The sequence below is a fragment of the Micropterus salmoides genome, unplaced genomic scaffold (genome assembly GCF_014851395.1).
Source record: "Micropterus salmoides isolate LMB-PRFRI ecotype aquatic unplaced genomic scaffold, ASM1485139v1 Ms_hic_scaffold_2, whole genome shotgun sequence".
Taxonomy (NCBI): Eukaryota; Metazoa; Chordata; class Actinopteri; order Centrarchiformes; family Centrarchidae; genus Micropterus; species Micropterus salmoides.
Genome location: NW_024041150.1, coordinates 46976243 through 47001973, shown reverse-complemented (window position 1 = coordinate 47001973; position 25731 = coordinate 46976243). Strand labels below are relative to the sequence as shown.

Sequence of the window (25731 nt, the reverse complement as noted above, 5' to 3'; positions counted from 1 at the left end):
ACCAGATCAATGCGTTTAAAGTGAACAGATTTTATTTTGAAGGGGCAGTCCGAGATGGTCTGAGATGGTCCGAGATCTACCCACCATAGTCTCACAACATCTTGTGATGCATTATCTGGTCACACAGCCACAACAGATTATAATAGTCTAGTCAGTTATTATCTCATACCTTTAGTTCTTCTTACTTGTGTTTCTTTGCAAAGTTGCAGATAAAGGCTGAATCCCATTTCACCACTTGCCCCTACTACTTTTTAACCCAGGGGGTAGAAATCTCCCCCTACAAAATGGAATAATTCTCCAAGAACCCAATAGGTCATCAGAAGGTGACGATAGCTCGCTCAGATGTTAACAGACGTCATGTCTGTTAACGTCCAAGCGAGCCATCATTCAGATGTTAACAGACATGACACAAGTTTTAGTATCTGCCCTCCGCTGTGGTTAGCTCTCTTGTTTGGGCAATAGGTATTCTTTTCTGAGTTGTGTGTTGATTGTGTGATATGTGTTTTTCTTTTGTTTTTTTTATCTGTTTTTTCCGGCTTTATTGTCAAAACATGTGTCACTTCTGCCATAAATACTGTCACTGGAAGATGAAGATGAAGACGGGCTTTTGGATTAAAGAGCAGCAGATCACGATCCACCCGGCCCAAACTACCGGAACAGGCGCCATGGCGGGTGCGGTGATCGTTCAGAGGAGAGGAAAGAGAGCCAGGAGAGGAGACCTGCTGGCCCAGCTTGGATCTAATTCTGCTCCTAAAGAGCCGTTCTGGACAAAATGGGACTCATGTTGACCAAACAACGGAATTCAGAGACTGTTGTGCCCACATCGTTACAGAGACCTGCCCCATCAACATCCCGGATCAAGCACTCTGCAGGTGGTCCATGTTCCGAGCTGTCAGTGCAAGATGAGAGGAAGCAGACTCTCTTTTACTTTGATGATGCTTGGTGCTCAAACGCAGTCAGGATGGACTCTGTTTCCCAAATGTCAGACTGTTTATTGTGAATATGAAACTTTTATATTATCATCTGGTTGCTGCTGTTTACATTCACCCCAGATGCAAATTTAAAAAATGCACTGTGGAATGTTCGGGGTGTATAGCTGTCTGTATATGTATATAAATAACTGTACATATTGTTTTATTTTATCTTATATGTTACCATATTTTAATCTAGGCCTACACTTAATTACTTAATTCCATGTTGTGTGTGTCGCATGTTTCATTATGCAGCCTTGTGCTGTATAATGGCTAATAAACAGCCTTGTACCTTGTTTGTGAGCAGGTCTGATAGGACAGAATACTGTGAATATGTACTGTATAGTTGGCTCCTGTTAGCATGTTTGTGCCATATGGATTTGATTTGATGAACGAGTAGATGCAAATTTCCTGCAGTTTTAACTAGTCGAAACAAGTCCTTCTTTAGAGAACAAGGATGTGAACTGGTCTTCCTACCTAACAACATGCCCATCCTGTGTTTGTGGTTTAACATAGAGACTGAGCTGAAGCTGATCTTTCGCCTCAGCAGAGGAGCCATGTGTGGTCTGCAGAGGCCCTTGAGAGAGCAATCAGGTCGGGTAAATGTGACGTCACCATTGCGGAAGGACCGCATTGTTCTCATTACGTTGTTGAACCATCCTTCCATCTCGACTCTCATTTCCTCTAAGTCAATGTCTGTCCTGATACTACAGAAGTACCTCCTGGCCTTAAGTAGTGTTCTGGCCGACACTTCAGGTGGAGAGCGGTGATAACTACGACTGGTGCTTTACAACCCTGGACCCTAGTTGTTCTCACGTACAAGAGTCATTTCTTTCCCGCAGGCTGGAGAGCTTCATGCAGTTAGCTGCTTTCAAAAACAATGTAGGAGCAATAGATGGCAGCCATATCATAATTAAACAGCACAGATTAGAGTATTTGAATTCCAAAGGATTCTATACAAAAAATGTGATTCTAATGGAAGGTTCCTAGATATATGTGTTAGTTACCCGGGTTTGCATTATGAAGAACAGTAGCTTTCTTCATAGGGCAAGACAGTATCCTCATACAGGTAACATTTGTCAATTAATAATCATTAGTTTCACCAAAGAAATAATGCACTGGTGTATCATCAATAACAAAATCACATTACTATGTACATTACAATTATCATATCCAATTATCAATAATCAATAACACTTCAGACTACATTGCATTGTTAAAATAATTAAAACTGCATTACATGTTGTTGTAGCTAACCTTTAAACCTCACCAGAAGAATTGTTATGGGATCAGCAGCAGGACCAAAAGATGCAAACACAACAGCAGGGTTTATTGTGCCCAACACCTCATGCTCTTCATAAAACGCCACGAGGCTACCTCGCCACCTGTTCCAGATCCCGGTTTCAGGTCCTGCAATTAATACACACAAACAATGCCTACATTTACAAGATTACATTGAACATCACATTTATTAATTTATCTGACGCTTTTATCCAAAGCGACTTACAATTGCTATACATGTCAGAGGTCGCACGCCTCTGGAGCAACGAGGGGTTAAGTGTCTTGCTCGGGGACACAATGGTGGATGGGTGTGGGAATCGAACACAGGTCTCCCACACCAAAGGCAATCAGCTTATCTATGCGCCATCATCACCCAACATTTGGACTTAGGGAACCGGTTCACATTTTCTGCTTGGAACCGGATGATTTGTCTGTTTTCCTGTGGAGTCTCTGGAATGATGGGACATACGGAAATCATTATAACATTAATGACAAACCCGGAATATCAAAATAATAACTACACTAATTCATTTTGTTTGGCATGACAGGTGAATCATGAAAATAGCAAGATAGATGGAGGACGTGTTGTCCTGTTTTTTTCCATACTGTGGCAATAATGGTAATGTTACATTACAATCACATTTGCCATTTATCAAATCAGACATCGAATGATGAACACGTCACACAAAAAAATCACTGCTTCATTACCAGGCTACTAATGTTAGGATTGCATCCAATCAAAACATGAGTGCAGCGGAAGTCATCTCTATGCTTTGAAATTGGGCTTTCTTGGAATGGAAATCATCGCTGTCCATATTGACAGCGCATGCAGGGGCTCAATTAAGCAGCAAAACAAGCAGGTGGAGGAAAACAGGTACGTGCTCAGTCGGATCATAACATTTAGGAAACTGTGTGGAAAATGTGAAACAGCTCTGTACGTCCACGATGAGTCGGCGGACTCTTTGAATCTGGGAATATTCAGATGCATTTCCAAAAACATTCACTTGCCAAGGGCCAGCCACGCCTCAGGGCCTTGGCCATGCTGTCCATCAAAAGCCAGCTGATTCAGCAGCTACGTGACTTCATTATCACAGTCATGGAGAAGTTTGCCACTAATTATTGGTTCAGACAGCTGACCTTTCTGCTGTTGTGATTGGTTCATAGCGTTGAGGGCGGGGCTACCTGGTGAAGTGGAGAGCAGCTTCCTGAAGCACCAATCATGAGCAGCAGGGTATCATGCAGCGCAGCCAATGATGCGCTGAGTGTGTTAATAAGGAAGTGAAGCTGAAGGCGTCACTCTGCTGTTCAAACTGACTGACAGTCGACATCCAGACAACATGAAGGCTTCATCTGTGTCTCTGCTGCTCGGTGAGTCCAACACACAGATACTATCCATCCATGCATTTATTCATCCATTCATTCAATCACTCATCCAACCATGCATTTATTCATCCATTCATTCAATCACTCATCCATCCATGCATTTATTCATCCATTCATTCAATCACTCATCCATCCATCCATCCATCCATTTATTCATCCATTCATTCAATCACTCATCCATCCATCCATCCATTTATTCATCCATTCATTCAATCACTCATCCATCCATGCATTTATTCATCCATTCATTCAATCACTCATCCATCCATCCATTTATTCATCCATTCATTCAATCACTCATCCATCCATGCATTTATTCATCCATTCATTCAATCACTCAATCATCCATGCATTTATTCATCCATTCATTCAATCACTCATCCATCCATCCATTTATTCATCCATTCATTCAATCACTCATCCATCCATGCATCACATCTCAGAGGCTGCACTCAAACAAAAACCAAAGTTAGAAAACTTAGAAACTGTCAGACGGTTTAATGTTTAATATTTGTGACAGAAGAATGTTTTAGCTGAGCGCTGCAGTCACACGGTTCATCTGTTACAACACGAGGATTCTTCTCTGTGGTTGAGTCAGTTTGACACAAACTCGCTCGCTCACTGTACACCAGGTTCATCTGATGTTTAAAATATGTAGCTTCAAACTTCATATAAACACATTAAACGGTCTGATAGTTTCTATGTTTTCTATTTCTAACTTTGGTTTTTGTTTGAGGTATGTTTATTGTTGTGTTTATATGAAGTTTGAAGCTACATATTTATATTAACAGATGAACCATGTGACTGCAGCGCTCAGCTAAAACATTCTTCTGTCACATATATTAATAAACATACATCATCATAAATCATGCCATGTCCTCAAACATGCTAGTTAGCTGCAGCCCTTAATGAATCAGCAGGACGATGATAATGATAATGAATGGAGGCGGAGTCAGAAACATCATATCAGATCTCACATTCAGTCCTGTTCATGTCGACAACGTTCCAGCAGCTGATGCGTCAGAATGTCTTTGTTGATCACCAGCAGGCAGAGAGCTGCTATTTGTGGATGTATTTGTGTTTGTTGATCAGCTGTGGGCTTGATTGTGTTCGGATTCATATATATTTTAAATGGCCTAATGTTTAGTTGGATTATATTTGTAGCGACAGCTCCCTGCAGTGAAAATGTGATCTATGTTTTTCATTGTGACCATACAACTGAATGGACCCCAGTGAGAATAGCCAGTGTTTGTGCTGATGGGATCCTGATAATAATGACTATGGAAAGTTACAAAGATGTTTGTGTGTGCTGTCAGTTAGAAGAATCAGAATCAGCAGCTCAGACCTTTCAACAGTTATTGGAATCGGCCAGGAAAAACCCAACGGGTGCATCTCTTACTCCAACTAACACGGCGATTAATGTTGTAGATCCACCGCTGTGTTGGGTTGTGCTCAGTGTGACGTTCAGTGGCAGATCAGCTGCAGGTGAATATCTAAGAGACGTAAACCTAAAATACTAGCATGTGGAGGATGCCAGATAATTAGGATAACATGACGGACGGTGACCCCCTGAACCTAAGTCAGATTTAAAAAACGACTGCTTTGTGTTGTTGGCCTGATAAACAGACGGAGAAAAGAGTGAGTCCAAAAAGTCACGGCAGTTTGGTGACATCACTGCCTCCATGTTACAGTAATAGTAGCAGTAAGGCTTTCCTCTGTGTACACGTATCCTATACAAGGACGCTTTTGGCTGGATTATTTGTGTCCCCTTCAAAAATGTAGCTTGAGAAATTTTATGTTTATTGTCCCCCCAACTGTCAGATGAGATTGAGGCTCCTGCATTCAAACATTTGAATGTACAAGTACTAAACTTTTCCACACAGCTACAACACATTTGGGACAGTATTTATTCCATGCTGTTGCACTTGAACCGCGGTACTCGACGACCCGAGGGGCGAGTGAGCTCAGAGCATAGACTGTATGTAAGAAATGGACGTAGTCATGGTGACGTCACCCGTTGGTTTGTGGACTGCCGTTCTGAAGCCTCGAGTCTGGCCGACAGGGCGCCACCATGTGGAGTTTTTGTAACTCACGTTAACTGTCATTTTAACAGGCTGATAAGTTTGTGTAGAGAACAGCAGTCTTAAAACTAAATGTACTCACCAGAGAAAATGAACAGCCGACTCCTGATAAGCTTTTTCAGCGGCGCTGGTTAAATTAACACAGCGCCGAGGGGACGAGTCACTCTAGCCTGATTGACAGGTCGCCATGGTAACGACTTGTCAATCATAGATAACCCCGCCCTGACACATACTCTGCTTTGTGGTCTATTTTAAAATAAATGGGACCATAATTTACTAAATATACATCATGCTGTGTTGAAGAAGACTTGAAACCAGCGACTGAGACCAGAAACTCATCAGGAAAGAGTTTACTGAGGGAATAAATCAGCTGACAAGTAGAAACATTTTACTGTTATTTCTGATGGAGCCGGACCAGAAGAGTCGCCCCCTGCTGGATTTTCAATAGAATGCAGGTTTCAGGGACTTCTGCATCGGCTTCATGACCCATGTTCACCAGAGCTGACTGGTAGCACACCTGTATGGGCAGTGCTGGAAGTGGAAAGAAAATAGGTGCCAGTACTCACATGTGCAGCCCTTTCTGGCACCATCCTCAACCTGAAGGAGAAACTAGTATAAATTAGTGTATTAGTAAATATTATAACTTTAAATCCAAAATATAATGTTAGTATAATATTAATATATTCACAGGTCACACTTTATTTGGATGGTCAGCCTACAAACAGAGTATTTGTAACATTTAAACAGTTTATTACATCTGTTTCACAAATAAAACTGCTTTTTATATTACACCCCTGTGGTTAAGGTTTGATTAGGGCTAATGTTAGTGTATTCATTATAATTTCAGATAATAATATAGACTACTAATGTAGCTTAGCATCAGTAGGCTGCAATATTAATTCCAGTTGTAAGAAACAGTCGTTTCATTTTGGTTGTTGTTGTTTTTATTCATTAAGCAAGAAAAATGCTCAACATGGTGGTCAGTCTCTGATTTGTTAATACTAAGTGCTACCTTGTAAATAGTTGTGCAGAACAACGAGTTCAACATTTTAAACTTTGCTGATTATTAAGGATTTTAAATTCTATTCTGGATTTTACTGGAAGCCAATGCAGAGAAGCTAAAACAGGAGAAATGTGATCTCTTTTCCTGGTTCCTGTCAGAACATGTGCTGCAGCATTCCGGATCAGCTGAAGAGTCTTAATGGACTTTTTCGAGCAGCCTGATAATAAAGAATTGCAGTAATCCAGCCTAGAAGTAACAAATGCATGGACTAGTTTTTCTGCATCATTTTTAGACAGGATGTTCCTGATTTTCGCAATATTACGTAGGTGAAAAAAGGCGGTCCTTGAAATTTAATGTGAGACTTAAACGACATGTCCTGATCAGTTAATTGTTGGAAAGGAGTTTTCCTCATCACACAGGTTTTATATGTGTTGAAACAGAGCAAGAAAGTACTGAATATCCAGCTGTATCTCATGTTGTTTCAGTGTTTTTAACGCTGTCATTAATGCTGTTATTAACGATGTGTTATCGAGGCGTCCCATCAGCCCCTGTGAACAGGAACTGCACCAGGATGTAGAATGACAAAATACAAACTCCTTCATATTTCAGTACTGATTTGTTTTTAAACTACGATCAATAGAACATCTTTCCAACAGCAGCTGTGAGCAGCACTAAAGTTCAGCAGGTACAGAAGTGTCAACGGCAGCGAGGCGACTTTACAGGTGTGTAGTACTGAATGGTGTCAGCAGTGAGTGCATACAGCTACGGTAAGCCCAGAGGGACAAACAGGTCATGGTTATTTTCCCCAAGTGGTCGTACAGCCAGCAGTCATCAGACAGACGATACACAGTAAATATAAAATCACATTGTTATTTAAAAGGCCAATGGCAGCTGGGACAGTGAGTTCTGCAGTCTGTGGCAGGTTGGATCTGCTGTAGACGGAGTGGATCAGCCAGGACGGACTGGGCTTTCCTCAAAGTCCTAACTTTGTGTAGATGAGGAAGGTCATGCACATGTGTCGTCCAATCACTTAGTGACTCTGTTCACATTGTGACTGCTGGCAGTTAGTTTGGTGACATATAAAAGGAGAAGGAGGCAGTTTGAACCAGTTTCTAGCTGAACTGTCATCACACAGGAAAACTTAAATGCTGCTCTGATCTTATCGGAGTTTCATGTGTCACTTCTTTAACTGTGAAATTTCCATGGTTATTAATGTCCACACTGAGTTTCACCAAACCTGAAGAAGAAACACACTGACCTCTGATTCCTGACACACTGAATCACCAGTTACACTCGCACTGCTGTGTTTATTGTTTCTGATATTTTAGTTTCAAACCGGGACTCAACAGGACTCAAACAGTAACACAGTTAAAGCCCATCTTTGACAGATCAGACCTCTGCTCACTCTGCATCGTCCCTAACCAGTTATTTTACTCTGTACATTTTAGAGATTTCACAAATCATGTTTTAAGGGGAGCTGGTGGATTATTAGGAGGCCACCCCTCCTCCCCACCACTCACCTCTGACCTTCAGTAACCTCTGACTTCCTGTTGCAGGTGTGTCCGTGCTGCTGCAGCTGTCTGGGCTGACTGTTCCTGCAGGTGAGCTGAAGTGAAAACAACCACTGACACTAAAGAATAAGAAAATGCCTTTAATCTGTTTCTCTGATCACCTGTCGCTCTCTCTCTGTCTGTCCTAAATGGCGTTCTGATCGATCAGCTCTATGTGATGCTAACTTGTTTCATAGCTAAATATAACCAGCTGGAATAAAGCGACACATATTTTCAGAACTTACCGTGTAGTTCAACCTCCTTGCTTACTTTTCTCCCAGCAGGCTGTTTTGTCCAGTTTCTGTATAAATATGACGTAGTGTCACAGAGCTCTGGGTGCCCACAGATGGCTGCAATAACAACTGTGGCAACTGCAAGCAGAGAAAAACGAGTGAAGATTAATATAATTAAAGCTGCAAGCAGCGTTCAGCTCTGAATTATCTCTCTTCGCTAGAGAGAACCCGGTAACTCTTCGTTGTGTCCCAGTACTTCAAGTGTGGAACATATTGTGAAAGTATCATTTAAATCGCATGATAAGTGTCACACAGAGCTTACTTCCTTTGTTGCCAGTAGGTGGCGCTACAACTGTAACTGAATATTGGCATGTAGATGTGTTCATGGTGAGCACGCCGTTTCAGGAAAACCCACAGATTTTACAACTTTTAATCGTCAATGGCTTTAGACTAGACAGCGAAAAATTTAAGTCATTGGGATTAATTCTCTAGGAGGAGTTTGTTAAAGTAGGAAGCCTGTAAATCACCAAAAATGGACCATTCAATCCAAAATGGCCGATTTCCTGTTGGATTTAGGGAATAGCCCCAAGTGGCTTTTTTGTGTGTCTCAACATGATATATCTGTCCCAGAAATTTCATACATGTAGAGCATGTAGAAATGTGTAGCAAACGTCAACGTTGGCATGTAGATGTGTTCAAGGCGGGACTCTTATCAAACTTGTAAATTTGGTGCAGTTCTGACCTTGTACAGTCAAGTTACAACACCTTCTTGTTTGATGGTGAATCATCTATTTTAGATGCAACGGCACGACACGCAACACTTTGTAACGGTTTGGCACGCAACTATTTTTTATTTTATTTTATGGGGTGCCAGTCAGGGATGTCCTGACAAATAGTCGTCACGCACACAGACACATGCCCGTTACAAGGATATACGTATAGTCACGTCAATCTCTGTCCACATAAACCCTTGGAATAAAATCATTAGTAGCAAAAGAAGCATCAACAACCAGGTTTTTCAGTGATTAGAAAGTATATTGCTCACCAACAAAGCCATAACATTCATAATAATGTCCATTCACAGACTTCCTCAAGTTATAGTCATACACAAAGAAAACTCGGTCATTAGTTCATTGAAACACAGGAAACAGTTCTCAGTCCATCACAAAATAGAAGCCAAAGTAAATGTTCAGTTCCTAAAAAAAAAATACCACCAAAAAAGAAGGAACAGCCCCAGTCTTCACAGAGAAAACCTCTGGTACCTACGGTGTGGAGCTTGGGCACCTTGATTTAGCGCTTAAAACGGTGCAGATACACAGAAACACACACACACAGCCAGCCAGTCAGTCTGTACACGGTTGATCACAATAGGAAGTTAACGTCATTGTGATGACCCAGCAATTCTTCAAGATCAACGTCACAACGCAACTAGATACGCTGACTTCAAGCATTCTACCGCTATGTGCGGTCTACAACGACACGGTGCAACTCCGTCCGTAGACACTGAGTAGGATATACGCCATCCGCCACAGCCGCCATGGTCCAGACATCACCACACACGCTGGTAGGAAAAAAAAGCTCTTTTCATACGTCATCCCAATGTGTCTCCACCGCTGAAAAAACCCTCGACAGTGGATCATTTAAATTTACATGCCATCATTATGACGGGTCGTTAAAACTTGACTGCTGAAACAGCCACGTCACAGCTGACTGAAGTAACTACTGGAGCTACGCTTTCCTGTGACAGCGAACGCAACACTTTCAGTAGCTACGCTGATTAAACAGCCACGTTACAGCTGACTGAAGTAACTACTGGAGCTACGCTTTCCTGTGACAGCAAACGCAACACTTTCAGTAGCTACGCTGATTAAACAGCCACGTTACAGCTGACTGAAGTAACTACTGTAGCTACGCTTTCCTGTGACAGCGAACACAACACTGTCAGTAGCTACGCTGATTAAACAGCCACGTTACAGCTGACTGAAGTAACTACTGGAGCTACGCTTTCCTGTGACAGCGAACACAACACTTTCAGTAGCTACGCTGATTAAACAGCCACGTTACAGCTGACTGAAGTAACTACTGGAGCTACGCTTTCCTGTGACAGCGAACGCAACACTTTCAGTAGCTACGGTGATTAAACAGCCACGTTACAGCTGACTGAAGTAACTACTGGAGCTACGCTTTCCTGTGACAGCAAACACAACACTTTCAGTAGCTACGGTGATTAAACAGCCACGTTACAGCTGACTGAAGTAACTACTGGAGCTACGCTTTGCTGTGACAGCGAACGGAACACTTTCACTTTCTGGTCTGATGGTCTAACTCTGTATGTGGCTCTGGTCTGATGGTCTAACTCTATATGTGGCTCTGGTCTGATGGTCTAACTCTGTCTGTAAGTGGCTCTGGTCTGATGGTCTAACTCTGTCTGTAAGTGGCTCTGGTCTGATGGTCTAACTCTGTATGTGGTTCTGGTCTCATGGTGATTAAACAGCCACGTTACAGCTGACTGAAGTAACTACTGTAGCTACGCTTTCCTGTGACAGCAAACACAACACTTTCAGTAGCTACGGTGATTAAACAGCCACGTTACAGCTGACTGAAGTAACTACTGGAGCTACGCTTTCCTGTGACAGCAAACACAACACTTTCAGTAGCTACGGTGATTAAACAGCCACGTTACAGCTGACTGAAGTAACTACTGTAGCTACGCTTTCCTGTGACAGCAAACACAACACTTTCAGTAGCTACGGTGATTAAACAGCCACGTTACAGCTGACTGAAGTAACTACTGTAGCTACGCTTTCCTGTGACAGCAAACACAACACTTTCAGTAGCTACGCTGATTAAACAGCCACGTTACAGCTGACTGAAGTAACTACTGGAGCTACGCTTTCCTGTGACAGCAAACACAACACTTTCAGTAGCTACGGTGATTAAACAGCCACGTTACAGCTGACTGAAGTAACTACTGTAGCTACGCTTTCCTGTGACAGCAAACACAACACTTTCAGTAGCTACGCTGATTAAACAGCCACGTTACAGCTGACTGAAGTAACTACTGGAGCTACGCTTTCCTGTGACAGCGAACGCAACACTTTCAGTAGCTACGCTGATTAAACAGCCACGTTACAGCTGACTGAAGTAACTACTGTAGCTACGTTTTCCTGTGACAGCGAACGCAACACTTTCAGTAGCTACGTTGATTAAACAGCCACGTTACAGCTGACTGAAGTAACTACTGGAGCTACGCTTTCCTGTGACAGCGAACGCAACACTTTCAGTAGCTACGGTGATTAAACAGCCACGTTACAGCTGACTGAAGTAACTACTGTAGCTACGTTTTCCTGTGACAGCGAACGCAACACTTTCAGTAGCTACGGTGATTAAACAGCCACGTTACAGCTGACTGAAGTAACTACTGTAGCTACGTTTTCCTGTGACAGCGAACGCAACACTTTCAGTAGCTACGTTGATTAAACAGCCACGTTACAGCTGACTGAAGTAACTACTGGAGCTACGCTTTCCTGTGACAGCGAACGCAACACTTTCAGTAGCTACGGTGATTAAACAGCCACGTTACAGCTGACTGAAGTAACTACTGTAGCTACGCTTTCCTGTGACAGCAAACACAACACTTTCAGTAGCTACGGTGATTAAACAGCCACGTTACAGCTGACTGAAGTAACTACTGTAGCTACGCTTTCCTGTGACAGCAAACACAACACTTTCAGTAGCTACGGTGATTAAACAGCCACGTTACAGCTGACTGAAGTAACTACTGTAGCTACGCTTTCCTGTGACAGCAAACACAACACTTTCAGTAGCTACGCTGATTAAACAGCCACGTTACAGCTGACTGAAGTAACTACTGGAGCTACGCTTTCCTGTGACAGCAAACGCAACACTTTCAGTAGCTACGCTGATTAAACAGCCACGTTACAGCTGACTGAAGTAACTACTGGAGCTACGCTTTCCTGTGACAGCGAACGCAACACTTTCAGTAGCTACGCTGATTAAACAGCCACGTTACAGCTGACTGAAGTAACTACTGTAGCTACGTTTTCCTGTGACAGCGAACGCAACACTTTCACTTTCTGGTCTGATGGTCTAACTCTGTATGTGGCTCTGGTCTGATGGTCTAACTCTATATGTGGCTCTGGTCTGATGGTCTAACTCTGTCTGTATGTGGCTCTGGTCTGATGGTCTAACTCTGTCTCTATGTGGCTCTGGTCTGATGGTCTAACTCTGTCTGTATGTGGCTCTGGTCTGATGGTCTAACTCTGTATGTGGCTCTGGTCTGATGGTCTAACTCTGTCTGTATGTGGCTCTGGTCTGATGGTCTAACTCTGTCTGTATGTGGCTCTGGTCTGATGGTCTAACTCTGTCTCTATGTGGCTCTGGTCTGATGGTCTAACTCTGTCTGTATGTGGCTCTGGTCTGATGGTCTAACTCTGTCTGTATGTGGCTCTGGTCTGATGGTCTAACTCTGTATGTGGCTCTGGTCTGATGGTCTAACTCTGTCTGTATGTGGCTCTGGTCTGATGGTCTAACTTTGTCTCTATGTGGCTCTGGTCTGATGGTCTAACTCTGTCTCTATGTGGCTCTGGTCTGATGGTCTAACTCTGTCTGTATGTGGCTCTGGTCTGATGGTCTAACTCTGTCTGTATGTGGCTCTGGTCTGATGGTCTAACTCTGTCAGTATGTGGCTCTGGTCTGATGGACTAACTCTGTATGTGGCTCTGGTCTGATGGTCTAACTCTGTCTGTATGTGGCTCTGGTCTGATGGTCTAACTCTGTATGTGGTTCTGGTCTGATGGTCTAACTCTGTATTTGGCTCTGGTCTGATGGTCTAACTCTGTATGTATGTGGCTCTGGTCTGATGGTATAACTGTCTGTATGTGGCTCTGGTCTGATGGTCTAACTCTGTATGTGGTTCTGGTCTGATGGTCTAACTCTGTATGTGGCTCTGGTCTCATGGTCTAACTCTGTATGTGGTTCTGGTCTGATGGTCTAACTGTCTGTATGTGGCTCTGGTCTGATGGTCTAACTCTGTCTGTATGTGGCTCTGGTCTGATGGTCTAACTCTGTCTGTATGTGACTCTGGTCTGATGGTCTAACTCTGTATGTGGCTCTGGTCTGATGGTCTAACTCTGTATGTGGTTCTGGTCTGATGGTCTAACTCTGTATGTGGCTCTGGTCTCATGGTCTAACTCTGTATGTGGTTCTGGTCTGATGGTCTAACTGTCTGTATGTGGCTCTGGTCTGATGGTCTAACTCTGTCTGTATGTGGCTCTGGTCTGATGGTCTAACTCTGTCTGTATGTGGTTCTGGTCTGATGGTCTAACTCTGTCTGTATGTGGTTCTGGTCTGATGGTCTAACTCTGTATTTGGCTCTGGTCTGATGGTCTAACTCTGTATGTATGTGGCTCTGGTCTGATGGTCTAACTGTCTGTATGTGGCTCTGGTCTGATGGTCTAACTCTGTATGTGGTTCTGGTCTGATGGTCTAACTCTGTATGTGGCTCTGGTCTCATGGTCTAACTCTGTATGTGGTTCTGGTCTGATGGTCTAACTGTCTGTATGTGGCTCTGGTCTGATGGTCTAACTCTGTCTGTATGTGGCTCTGGTCTGATGGTCTAACTCTGTCTGTATGTGGTTCTGGTCTGATGGTCTAACTCTGTCTGTATGTGGCTCTGGTCTGATGGTCTAACTCTGTCTGTATGTGACTCTGGTCTGATGGTCTAACTCTGTATGTGGCTCTGGTCTGATGTTCTAACTCTGTATGTGGTTCTGGTCTGATGGTCTAACTCTGTATGTGGCTCTGGTCTCATGGTCTAACTCTGTATGTGGTTCTGGTCTGATGGTCTAACTCTGTCTGTATGTGGCTCTGGTCTGATGGTCTAACTCTGTCTCTATGTGGCTCTGGTCTGATGGTCTAACTCTGTCTCTATGTGGCTCTGGTCTGATGGTCTAACTCTGTCTGTATGTGGCTCTGGTCTGATGGTCTAACTCTGTCTGTATGTGGCTCTGGTCTGATGGACTAACTCTGTATGTGGCTCTGGTCTGATGGTCTAACTCTGTCTGTATGTGGCTCTGGTCTGATGGACTAACTCTGTATGTGGCTCTGGTCTGATGGTCTAACTCTGTCTGTATGTGGCTCTGGTCTGATGGTCTAACTCTGTATGTGGTTCTGGTCTGATGGTCTAACTCTGTATTTGGCTCTGGTCTGATGGTCTAACTCTGTATGTATGTGGCTCTGGTCTGATGGTATAACTGTCTGTATGTGGCTCTGGTCTGATGGTCTAACTCTGTATGTGGTTCTGGTCTGATGGTCTAACTCTGTATGTGGCTCTGGTCTCATGGTCTAACTCTGTATGTGGTTCTGGTCTGATGGTCTAACTGTCTGTATGTGGCTCTGGTCTGATGGTCTAACTCTGTCTGTATGTGGCTCTGGTCTGATGGTCTAACTCTGTCTGTATGTGGTTCTGGTCTGATGGTCTAACTCTGTCTGTATGTGGCTCTGGTCTGATGGTCTAACTCTGTCTGTATGTGACTCTGGTCAGATGGTCTAACTCTGTATGTGGCTCTGGTCTGATGGTCTAACTCTGTCTGTATGTGGCTCTGGTCTGATGGTCTAACTCTGTATGTATGTGGCTCTGGTCTGATGGTATAACTGTCTGTATGTATGTGGCTCTGGTCTGATGGTATAACTGTCTGTATGTGGCTCTGGTCTGATGGTCTAACTCTGTATGTGGTTCTGGTCTGATGGTCTAACTCTGTATGTGGCTCTGGTCTCATGGTCTATCTCTGTATGTGGTTCTGGTCTGATGGTCTAACTGTCTGTATGTGGCTCTGGTCTGATGGTCTAACTCTGTCTGTATGTGGCTCTGGTCTGATGGTCTAACTCTGTCTGTATGTGACTCTGGTCTGATGGTCTAACTCTGTATGTGGCTCTGGTCTGATGGTCTAACTCTGTCTGTATGTGGCTCTGGTCTGATGGTCTAACTCTGTATGTATGTGGCTCTGGTCTGATGGTATAACTGTCTGTATGTGGCTCTGGTCTGATGGTCTAACTCTGTATGTGGTTCTGGTCTGATGGTCTAACTGTCTGTATGTGGCTCTGGTCTGATGGTCTAACTCTGTCTGTATGTGGCTCTGGTCTGATGGACTTACTCTGTCTGTATGTGGTTCTGGTCTGATGGTCTAACTCTGTCTGTATGTGGCTCTGGTCTGATGGTCTAACTCTGTCTGTATGTGACTCTGGTCTGATGGTCTAACTCTGTCTGTAAGTGGCTCTGGTCTGATGGTCTAACTCTGTCTGTAAGTGGCTCTGGTCTGATGGTCTAACTCTGTATGTGGTTCTGGTCTCATGGTCTAACTCTGTATGTGGCTCTGGTCTGATGGTCTAACTCTGTCTGTGGTTCTGGTCTCATGGTCTAACTCTGTCTATATGTGGCTCTGGTCTGATGGTCTAACTCTGTATGTGGCTCTGGTCTCATGGTCTAACTCTGTCTATATGTGGCTCTGGCCTAATGGTCTAACTCTGTATGTGGCTCTGGTCTGATGGTCTAACTCTGTCTGTAAGTGGCTCTGGTCTGATGGTCTTACTCGGTATGTGGCTCTGGTCTGTTTTCTTCTTCTTCAGATTCTCAGGTTATTCTGCAGATTCCGGGACTTCCTGTGGTGGCAGGAAATGATGTCACTCTGCGCTGTAGAAGCAAAGATCTGGTCGCACTCGAAGCCTTTTTCATCAGGAATGGTTCTAAACTTGGATCTGGACCTAAAGGACAGTTTACCATCAGGAACATCAGTCAGTCTGATGAAGGTCTCTACTGGTGTTACTTTGATAAGACTGAAGAATCTCCTCGGAGATGGCTGAGCGTCAGAGGTCAGGATACTGACATCACTTCCTGTTTAAAGATATGAACTAACCTGCTGACCTGATAATAAACTGATCACTGTACTGATCCAGGTTCTACTGATTCCTCCTGCAGGTCCTCCTGCTCCTCTTCCTTCTGCTCCCTCTGCTCCTTCTTCTTCTCGTCCTCCCCTTCTTTCTGCTCTTTCTTCCTCTCCTCCTCCTCCTCCTCCTCCTCCCTCAGCCTCCCCCCCTCTCTCCCTTCCCCTCCTTGTTGGAGCCGCTGTGGGTTCTCTGGTTCTCCTGGTTCTGGTCCTGGTTGGAGTTCTGTGGCTCTGCAGGAATCAAACAGGTAAGAAAGCTGCCAGACTCACCTGATATGAACAGACTGATCTGGTGAGCAGGTCTGTGCTGAACTACAACCTGAGAGACCTGCAGAGTTACAGGTTCAGATCCTCAACAGAGACACGAGAAGAACTGCAGTATTATATATTTTATTATTTATTGATGAGAATTATTTTAGTAAGTTGATAACTTTATATATTGTATCAAACAAAGAAAGGTCCAGCGCAGACAAGTTAAACAGCCTTTATTCAGACGGTTCATTCAGACAAGTTAAACAGCCTTTATTCAGACGGTTAATTCAGACAAGTTAAACAGCCTTTATTCAGACGGTTAATTCAGACAAGTTAAACAGCCTTTATTCAGACGGTTAATTCAGACAAGTTAAACAGCCTTTATTCAGACGGTTAATTCAGACAAGTTAAACAGCCTTTATTCAGACGGTTAATTCAGACAAGTTAAACAGCCTTTATTCAGACGGTTCATTCAGACAAGTTAAACAGCCTTTATTCAGACGGTTAATTCAGACAAGTTAAACAGCCTTTATTCAGACGGTTAATTCAGACAAGTTAAACAGCCTTTATTCAGACGGTTAATTCAGACAAGTTAAACAGCCTTTATTCAGACGGTTAATTCAGACAAGTTAAACAGCCTTTATTCAGACGGTTAATTCAGACAAGTTAAACAGCCTTTATTCAGACGGTTAATTCAGACAAGTTAAACAGCCTTTATTCAGACGGTTAATTCAGACAAGTTAAACAGCCTTTATTCAGACGGTTAATTCAGACAAGTTAAACAGCCTTTATTCAGACGGTTAATTCAGACAAGTTAAACAGCCTTTATTCAGACGGTTAATTCAGACAAGTTAAACAGCCTTTATTCAGACGGTTAATTCAGACAAGTTAAACAGCCTTTATTCAGACGGTTAATTCAGACAAGTTAAACAGCCTTTATTCAGACGGTTAATTCAGACAAGTTAAACAACCTTTATTCAGACGGTTAATTCAGACAAGTTAAACGGCCTTTATTCAGACGGTTAATTCAGACAAGTTAAACGGCCTTTATTCAGACGGTTAATTCAGACAAGTTAAACGGCCTTTATTCAGACGGTTAATTCAGACAAGTTAAACAGCCTTTATTCAGACGGTTAATTCAGACAAGTTAAACAGCCTTTATTCAGACGGTTAATTCAGACAAGTTAAACAGCCTTTATTCAGACGGTTAATTCAGACAAGTTAAACAGCCTTTATTCAGACGGTTAATTCAGACAAGTTAAACAGCCTTTATTCAGACGGTTAATTCAGACAAGTTAAACAGCCTTTATTCAGACGGTTCATTCAGACAAGTTAAACGGCCTTTATTCAGACGGTTAATTCAGACAAGTTAAACGGCCTTTATTCAGACGGTTAATTCAGACAAGTTAAACAGCCTTTATTCAGACGGTTAATTCACGGTGAGATTGTAAAGTCAATGTCAATGTAAATTTTATTTCTATAGCACATTTAAAAACAACAACAGTTGTGCTGAACAAAGTGCTGAACAGGGTCGATGTCAAATACATAAATAACACTTCAAACATCAGAAAAGAGGTAAACGAAGGTTAAACGCTACTGCAAATAGGTGCGTCTTAAGCAGCAAATAAACGTTTGTAGGGTCTGTGCAGCTTTAATATGCACAGGGAGGTTGTTCCATAGGATGGGGGCGCCCACTGCAAAACTCTGTCACCTTTATTTTTAAGCTTTGATTTTGGGACATCCAGGAGCAACTGATTTGGTGACCTCAGTGTTCTGACTGGAGAATGGTGGGCCAGATAAGGTGGCCATTCAAGGCCTTGAAACATGCAATAACATCTTAAAATCTATCCTATAACGGACAGCCAGTGGAGGGAGGCCAAGACAGGCGTTATGTGCTCACGATGTTTTGTTTTAGTTAAAAGGTGAGCAGCTGCGTTTTGGACTATCTGGAGGCGATTTAAAGATTTCTGATTTAGACCCATGTATAATGAATAACAGTAATCCAGCTGAACAGTAATAAAAGCATGGATGACTTTTTCAAGGTCTTTGGGAGGAAGATAGGCCTTTATTTTATAATAATAATAATAATAATCTTTATTTGAAGAGCACTTTTCAAAAACAAGTTACAAAGTGCTTTAACAAGTGTAAAGTCAATAACACCCAAGAGACAATAATACAAAAACAATACAAGATAAAAGCATGAAAACATTGAAAAGACTAAAATACATGTTTAAGATAAATATAAAATTAGTAAAATAAAAGGGATAAAATAAAGTCAAATAAGATCAGGAAAGGCTCTCCTATAAAAGTATGTTTTAAGAAGGGACTTAAAAGAGTTCACTGACTCAGCCGACCTGATTTCCTCGGGCAGGCTGTTCCAGAGCCTCGGGGCCCTGACAGCAAACGCTCTGTCCCCTTTAGTTTTCAGTCGAGACTCTGGAACAGACAACAGACCTCTGCCCGAGGATCTCAAGGTACGTGCTGGTGCGTATGGGACTAAAAGGTCAGAAATATAACAAGGCGAGAGGCCATGAAGAGCTTTAAAAGTGATCAATAGAATTTTAAAGTCAATTCTAAAACATACTGGGAGCCAGTGTAATGAAGCTAAAATAGGAGTAATGTGGTCATATTTCTTTGTTCTGGTTAAAAGCCTGGCAGCTGAGTTCTGGACAGTCTGGAGTCGATCAATAGATTTTTGGGTTAAACAGGTGAAAAGGCTGTTGCAATAATCCAGGCGTGATGAGATGAAGGCGTGTAAAATGGTCTCGGTGTCCTTAAAAGTTAACATAGATCGAATTTTTGCTATATTTCTAAGTTGATAAAAACATGATTGAACAAGCTTTGTGGTGTGCTGCTTGAACTTTAAATTACTATCAAACCAAACACCAAGGTTCTTTGCCACAGGCTTAATGTGATTTACTAGGGAACCAGCAGATGGCAGTATTTGATTTGCCATCTGCGGAGACCTGATGACCAGGATTTCTGTTTTGTCAGAGTTCAGCTGGAGGAAATTATTTGACATCCATTCTATCCATCTATTTTAGCTAGAAGTCTTAACTGGAAGAAGCTGGTCTTGACGACTGCACTGATTTGCTTATTGAACGTGAATGAGGTGTCAAAAATAACACCAAGATTTTTAATAGAGGATCGATTTTGGGAGGGTCACCCAGTATGTCTAAACGTCCACACGTGATGATCTCTGTTTTATTTTCATTCAGAGTGAGGAAGTTTAACTCCATCCAGGTTTTTACCTCCTTTAAGCAATCTAACAATGGCTGCACAGACTCTTTGGTTATGGATTTCGTAGGCAAGTAGATTTGGACATCATCAGCAAAACAGTGATAGGAGATGTTATGTTTCTGGAAAATGGAACCCAGTGGCAGCATATACAGTGAGAAGAGGATAGGGCCCAAAATGTTAGATTGCACAGAAATCCTTTCAAATTGTTCCGTCGGGAGATGCAGTTACTTAAACCAACGGTGAGAAAAGTATAAATCTGGTATCAGTGGTGCCGCCAGAAAATGTTCCTGGGGTGGCCAGATGGGGGCAACTGGAAATCCTGGGGTGGCACACTAAAACCAAAAGCTTTAACTGAATTGCAAGAATTCTATTTTTCAGTATAAAGACTGGCTGAATATTACATTAAAATATGAGTTAAGGAATCACAGAGTGAATTACTGTGGTTTCCTTTTTTACAGTTAATGTTACTAATTGTCTCATGTCCTCATACTCAAACCAGTTCAGTTAACATTTTGAGTTCCATAAAAATCCTGTTTTAATGTGTTAATTGTTCTTCAAATACGCAGGTTGACCTTTTCCTTAAAAAGACAAATACAGATTTTATTTGTAGGAGAGCACTGACTGCAAAGAACAAAAATATTTACTTACCTACTCAAGATTGCAGCATAAACATTTTCCTTAATATTAGACTATATAATAACAATTGAATTGAAATATACAAAATGTGTCTGTACAGAGTTGTGTAATTATTTATTAACCATAACCATAAGTTGGATGTTTCTTTTGGAAACAGAGGCGCTGTATGGTGACAGGCAGCTGCCGAGTGCAGAGTGACAGTGTTGTCTTTTAACGTTTTAACCTGGTTGTAGCTTCTTTTAACGTTTAACCTGGTTTTAGCGTCTTTTAACGATTTAACCTGGTTTTAGCGTCTTTTAACGTTTAACCTGGTTTTAGCGTCTTTAACGTTTAACCTGGTTTCAGCGTCTTTTAACGTTTTAACCTGGTTTTAGCGTCTTTTAACCTGGTTTTAGCGTCTTTTAACGTTTAACCTGGTTTTAGCGTCTCTTAATGTTTTAACCTGGTTTTAGCGTCTTTTACCGTTTTAACCTGGTTTTAGCGTCTTTTAACGTTTTAACCTGATTTTAACTTTTTTAATATTTTAACCTGGTTTTAGCGTCTTTTAACGTTTAACCTGGTTTTAGCGTCTTTAACGTTTAACCTGGTTTCAGCGTCTTTTAACGTTTTAACCTGGTTTTAGCGTCTTTTAACGTTTAACCTGGTTTTAGCGTCTTTTAACCTGGTTTTAGCTTCTTTTAACGTTTTAACCTGGTTTTAGCGTCTTTTAACGTTTTAACCTGATTTTTACTTTTTTAATATTTTAACCTGGTTTTAGAGTCTTTAAATGTTTAACCTGGTTTTAGCATCTTTTAATATTTTAACCTGGTTTTACCGTCTTTTATGTTTTAGCGTCTTTTAACGTTTAACCTGGTTTTAGCGTCTTTTAACGTTTTAACCTGATTTTTACTTTTTTAATATTTTAACCTGGTTTTAGAGTCTTTAAATGTTTAACCTGGTTTTAGCATCTTTTAATATTTTAACCTGGTTTTACCGTCTTTTATGTTTTAGCGTCTTTTAACGTTTAACCTGGTTTTAGCGTCTTTAACGTTGAACCTGGTTTTAGCATCTTTTAACATTTCAACCTGGTTTCAGCGTCTTTAAACTTTCAACCTGGTTTTAGCGTCTTTTAACATTTAACCTGGTTTTAGCGTCTTTAACGTTGAACCTGGTTTTAGCATCTTTTAACATTTTAACCTGGTTTCAGCGTCTTTAAAGTTTTAGCGTCTTTTAATGTTTAACCTGGTTTTAGCGTCTTTTAACCTGGTTTTAGCTTCTTTTAATGTTTTAACCTGGTTTTAGCGTCTTTTAACGTTTTAACCTGATTTTAACTTTTTTAATATTTTAACCTGGTTTTAGCGTCTTTAAATGTTTAACCTGGTTTTAGCATCTTTTAATATTTTAACCTGGTTTTACCGTCTTTTATGTTTTAGCGTCTATCTGCCACTTCCTTTAGAAATGATGATAAAGAAATGTTATCCTATACTACTCAGTTAATTTTCCAGCTCGAACTGAATGTTAAATAACTAAATTCCCCAGTTCCTAGGTCAAGTGGTGAAGCTCAAGGTTGAATATCTACTCCTCATTTAACCCGAGCACCCCCAAGTGTACAAAATAAGTATTACATGCCATTGTTCTGAAATGCCGTTTAATGTATAAATTTCACTCTGTATTTACCTGTTCATAATCTGATGCCATTCGTGTATCTTGCTTATATTCTCTAAGTAAGAACGTGTAACAGCCAATATGATCCAGGAAGCTAATTAAGTTCCTCTCATCTGATGTGATTCCTAGGAAATGCTAATTGTTTTCCTTTTATCAAGTGCTTAAAACTAAGAACGGTATAACTGTTTGACAATTAAGGTTTAATTGTGGGAAGATATTTGATTACAATACGTGCAAATGGATTTTTGAATAGACATATTAAAAGATTAAGAAGACAGTCTCTCAGGAAACCGGAGACAAAGCCCTCCCTCAGGGGAACAAAGGACTACCCTCTGGGAACCACACCCCAACAAACAAAAGCAGCGACACACGCTCGCTCGGCCCGGCGCAGCGAAAGCTCTTTGTTTGTTTCAAGCCACACATGCAAAGCGCCGCGACCTCAGCTTTTCCCTCGTTTCCAGCAACTTACTTGCAACGGAACTCACGGAACTCCGCCAGCGTGAGGCCGCCGACCAGCAACCTGGCTGGGAAACGGCAAGCAGTAAAACTAAAACCCTGCATTCTGTGATCAGTGATGTCCAATAATTAGTTAATAGATTATCTTTAACCCTTAAAACTCATAGCTTGCGTTCATTAGCTGCCCGTATGAATCAAATTCTCCCCACAAGAGAACATGTTTGTTAGCCATTGTTTTGTCTTTGATGTGTATTTAACCGCATTTATTTCACCGTAGTTAGTTAATAAATTTCACCGTAATCACAGGAATTGTGTGTGTGTATTGCCTACCTCCAAGTCCATGTCACGAGAATTTACCCCTTAGATATGATGATGATTTAAGATAATTGAGCGAATATTAACTAACTGATCACTAGTGAATAATTGTATAATTATTAAAACGCTACCCAGAGGTACGGAGACTCACGTCCATTAAATCTCCGGTGGTGCCTTGCAAAACGAGAGCTGTATGAATTAATATTCTCTGAATATTAAAATTCATAATTTGTATAAATTCATAATTTGTATTAAGTTTATTAAAAATCATAAGTAGACATGCTACATTAGTGAGGAGCTGTTAGTTTTTAATAACGTCACCTCTGGGCAGGGTAACGTCCAGGTTGACAGAAACCAGGTCCTGACACTCTTCAGAAGTACAAAGGAAAGGAAAAGTCCCGTCCCCGACAGCGTTGGAGGCCGTATATGAAAGAACTGTGCTGAACAGCTGCCAGACATTTGTTTTATTTTCAAAACATCTTACATCTCCACACCGTTCCTCGCATTTGGAAAGACTCAATTATTGTTCCGGTGCCTAAAAATAAAGCTCCAGAGTCTCTTAACGACTTTAGGCCTGTGGCGCTCACGTCCCTCACTATGAAGACGTTAGAGAAGATGGTGAAGGACGAACTTTTGAACTCTGTCCAGGATCTACTGGATCCGTTTCAGTTTGCTTACAGACCGAACAGACCGGAGTGGAAGATGCAGCATGTACTCTTTTTAACTTGAGAAGTGCAAAGAGTTTTGTGCGGCTGCTTTTTATTGACTTTTCTTCAGCTTTTAAATGCATCCAACCACATATTTTAGCAGCGACTTTAAAGAGTACTTTTAATATCGATCCTTGTCTTATCTGTTGGTTAAACTTTTTAACTTAATGCGTGAGAGTGAATAGCATTTTATCTGATGTCCTCTTTTCCTCCACTGGTTCCCCCCAGGGCTGCGTCCTCTCCGCAATCCAATTTATTTTATATACAAACGCATGCCAAAGCCAGCACACCAGGCGACATATCATTAAGTTTGCTGATGACTCGGTGATCGTATCGCTGCTGACCCACAACGTCCCTGAGCATGGAACTATTTTAAATGATATCCCTGAATGGTGCAAGTCATCTTTTATTAACATTAGCAAAAACTAAAGAAATGCTGATGGATTTTAGAAAGAACCCCCCACCCTCTCATGATCAAGCTATAGAAGTGGTGAAACAATACAAATATCTTGGTATTATAATTGATGACAAACTCACCTTCGAGCCACAAGTTGACGCTGTCTGTAAGAAATCACATCAACATATGTTTTTTTATCGTAAACTTCGCAATTTTAATGTCGATAAGACTTTTATGAGGATGTTTTATTGTTGTTTTATTGAATCTATTCTTTCTTTGGCCTTTGTGAGCTGGTTTGGCTCTCTCATGCTTAAAAACAAGAACCGGTTGCAATATATACACTGCTCAAAAAAATAAAGGGAACACTAAAATAACACATCCTAGATCTGAATGAATGAAATAATCTCATTAAATACTCCTTTCTTTACATAGTTGAATGTGCTGACAACAAAATCACATAACAATTATCAATGGAAATCAAATTTATCAACCCATGGAGGTCTGGATTTGGAGTCACACTCAAAATCAAAGTGGAAAACACTACAGGCCGATCCAGCTTTGATGTAACGTCCTTAAAACAAGTCAGAATGAGGCTCAGTGGTGTTTGTGGCGTCCACGTGTCTGTATGACCTCCCTACAACGCCTGGGCTCCTGATGAGGTGGAGGATGGTCTCCTGAGGGATCTCCTCCCAGACCTGGACTAAAGCATCCGCCAACTGCTGGACGGTCTGTGGTGCAACGTGGCGTTGGTGGATGGAGACATGATGTCCCAGATGTCCTCACTTGGATTCAGGTCTGGGGAACGGGCCGGTCAATAGCATCACTGCTGACACACTCCAGCCACATGAGGTCTAGCATTGTGTCGCATTAGGAGGAACCCAGGGCCGACCGCACCAGCATATGGTCTCACAAGGGGTCCTAGGATCTCATCTCGGTACCTAACGGCAGTCAGGCTACCTCTGGCGAGCACATGGAGGGCCGTGCGGCCCCCAAAGAAACGCCACCCCACACCATCACTGACCCACCGCCAAACTGGTCCTGCTGGAGGATGTTGCAGGCAGCAGAACGTTCTCCACGGCGTCTCCAGACTCTGTCGCGTCTGTCACACCTGCTCAGCGTGAACCTGCTTTCATCTGTGAAGAGCACAGGGCGCCAGTGGCGAATTTGCCAATCTTGGTGGTCTCTGGCAAATGCCAAAAGTCCTGCACGGTGTTGGGCTGTAAGCACAACCCCCACCTGTGGACGTCGGGACCTCATACCACCCTCATGGAGTCGGTTTCTGACCGTTTGAGCAGACACATGCACATTTGTGGCCTGCTGGAGGTCATTTTGCAGGGCTCTGGCAGTGCTCCTCCTGCTCCTCCTTGCACAAAGGCAGAGGTAGCGGTCCTGCTGCTGGGTTGTTGCCCTCCTATGGCCTACCACTAGAGTGAAAGCACCGCCAGCATTCAAAAGTGACCAAAACATCAGCCAGGAAACATAGGAACTGAGAAGTGTTCTGTGGTCACCACCTGCAGAACCACTCCTTTATTGGGGGTGTCTTGCTAATTGCCTATAATTTGCACCTGTTGTCTGTTCCATTTGCACAACAGCATGTGAAAGTGATTGTCAATCAGTG

At 42.1% G+C, this 25731-nt stretch overlaps 2 protein-coding genes across 2 annotated transcripts in view; both read left to right on the top strand.

Moving 5' to 3' along the window:
- Nucleotides 1-3483: 3483 nt before the first annotated feature.
- LOC119912414 (Fc receptor-like A) overlaps nt 3484-25731 on the top strand; it is a 190262-nt gene continuing 168014 nt past the window's right edge. Inside the window, exons 1-2 of the mRNA XM_038731602.1 lie at nt 3484-3620; nt 8276-8320. Coding sequence (XP_038587530.1) covers nt 3590-3620; nt 8276-8320 — 76 coding nt within the window. The 5' untranslated portion in view covers nt 3484-3589. The remainder of the gene's footprint in view (nt 3621-8275; nt 8321-25731) is intronic.
- The window catches only part of LOC119912421, a 56703-nt gene continuing 40814 nt past the window's right edge, over nt 9843-25731 (top strand). The window contains exons 1-3 of the mRNA XM_038731621.1: nt 9843-10066; nt 16170-16392; nt 16499-16714. Of these exons, the coding sequence (XP_038587549.1) occupies nt 10040-10066; nt 16170-16392; nt 16499-16714 (466 nt within the window). The 5' untranslated portion in view covers nt 9843-10039. The remainder of the gene's footprint in view (nt 10067-16169; nt 16393-16498; nt 16715-25731) is intronic.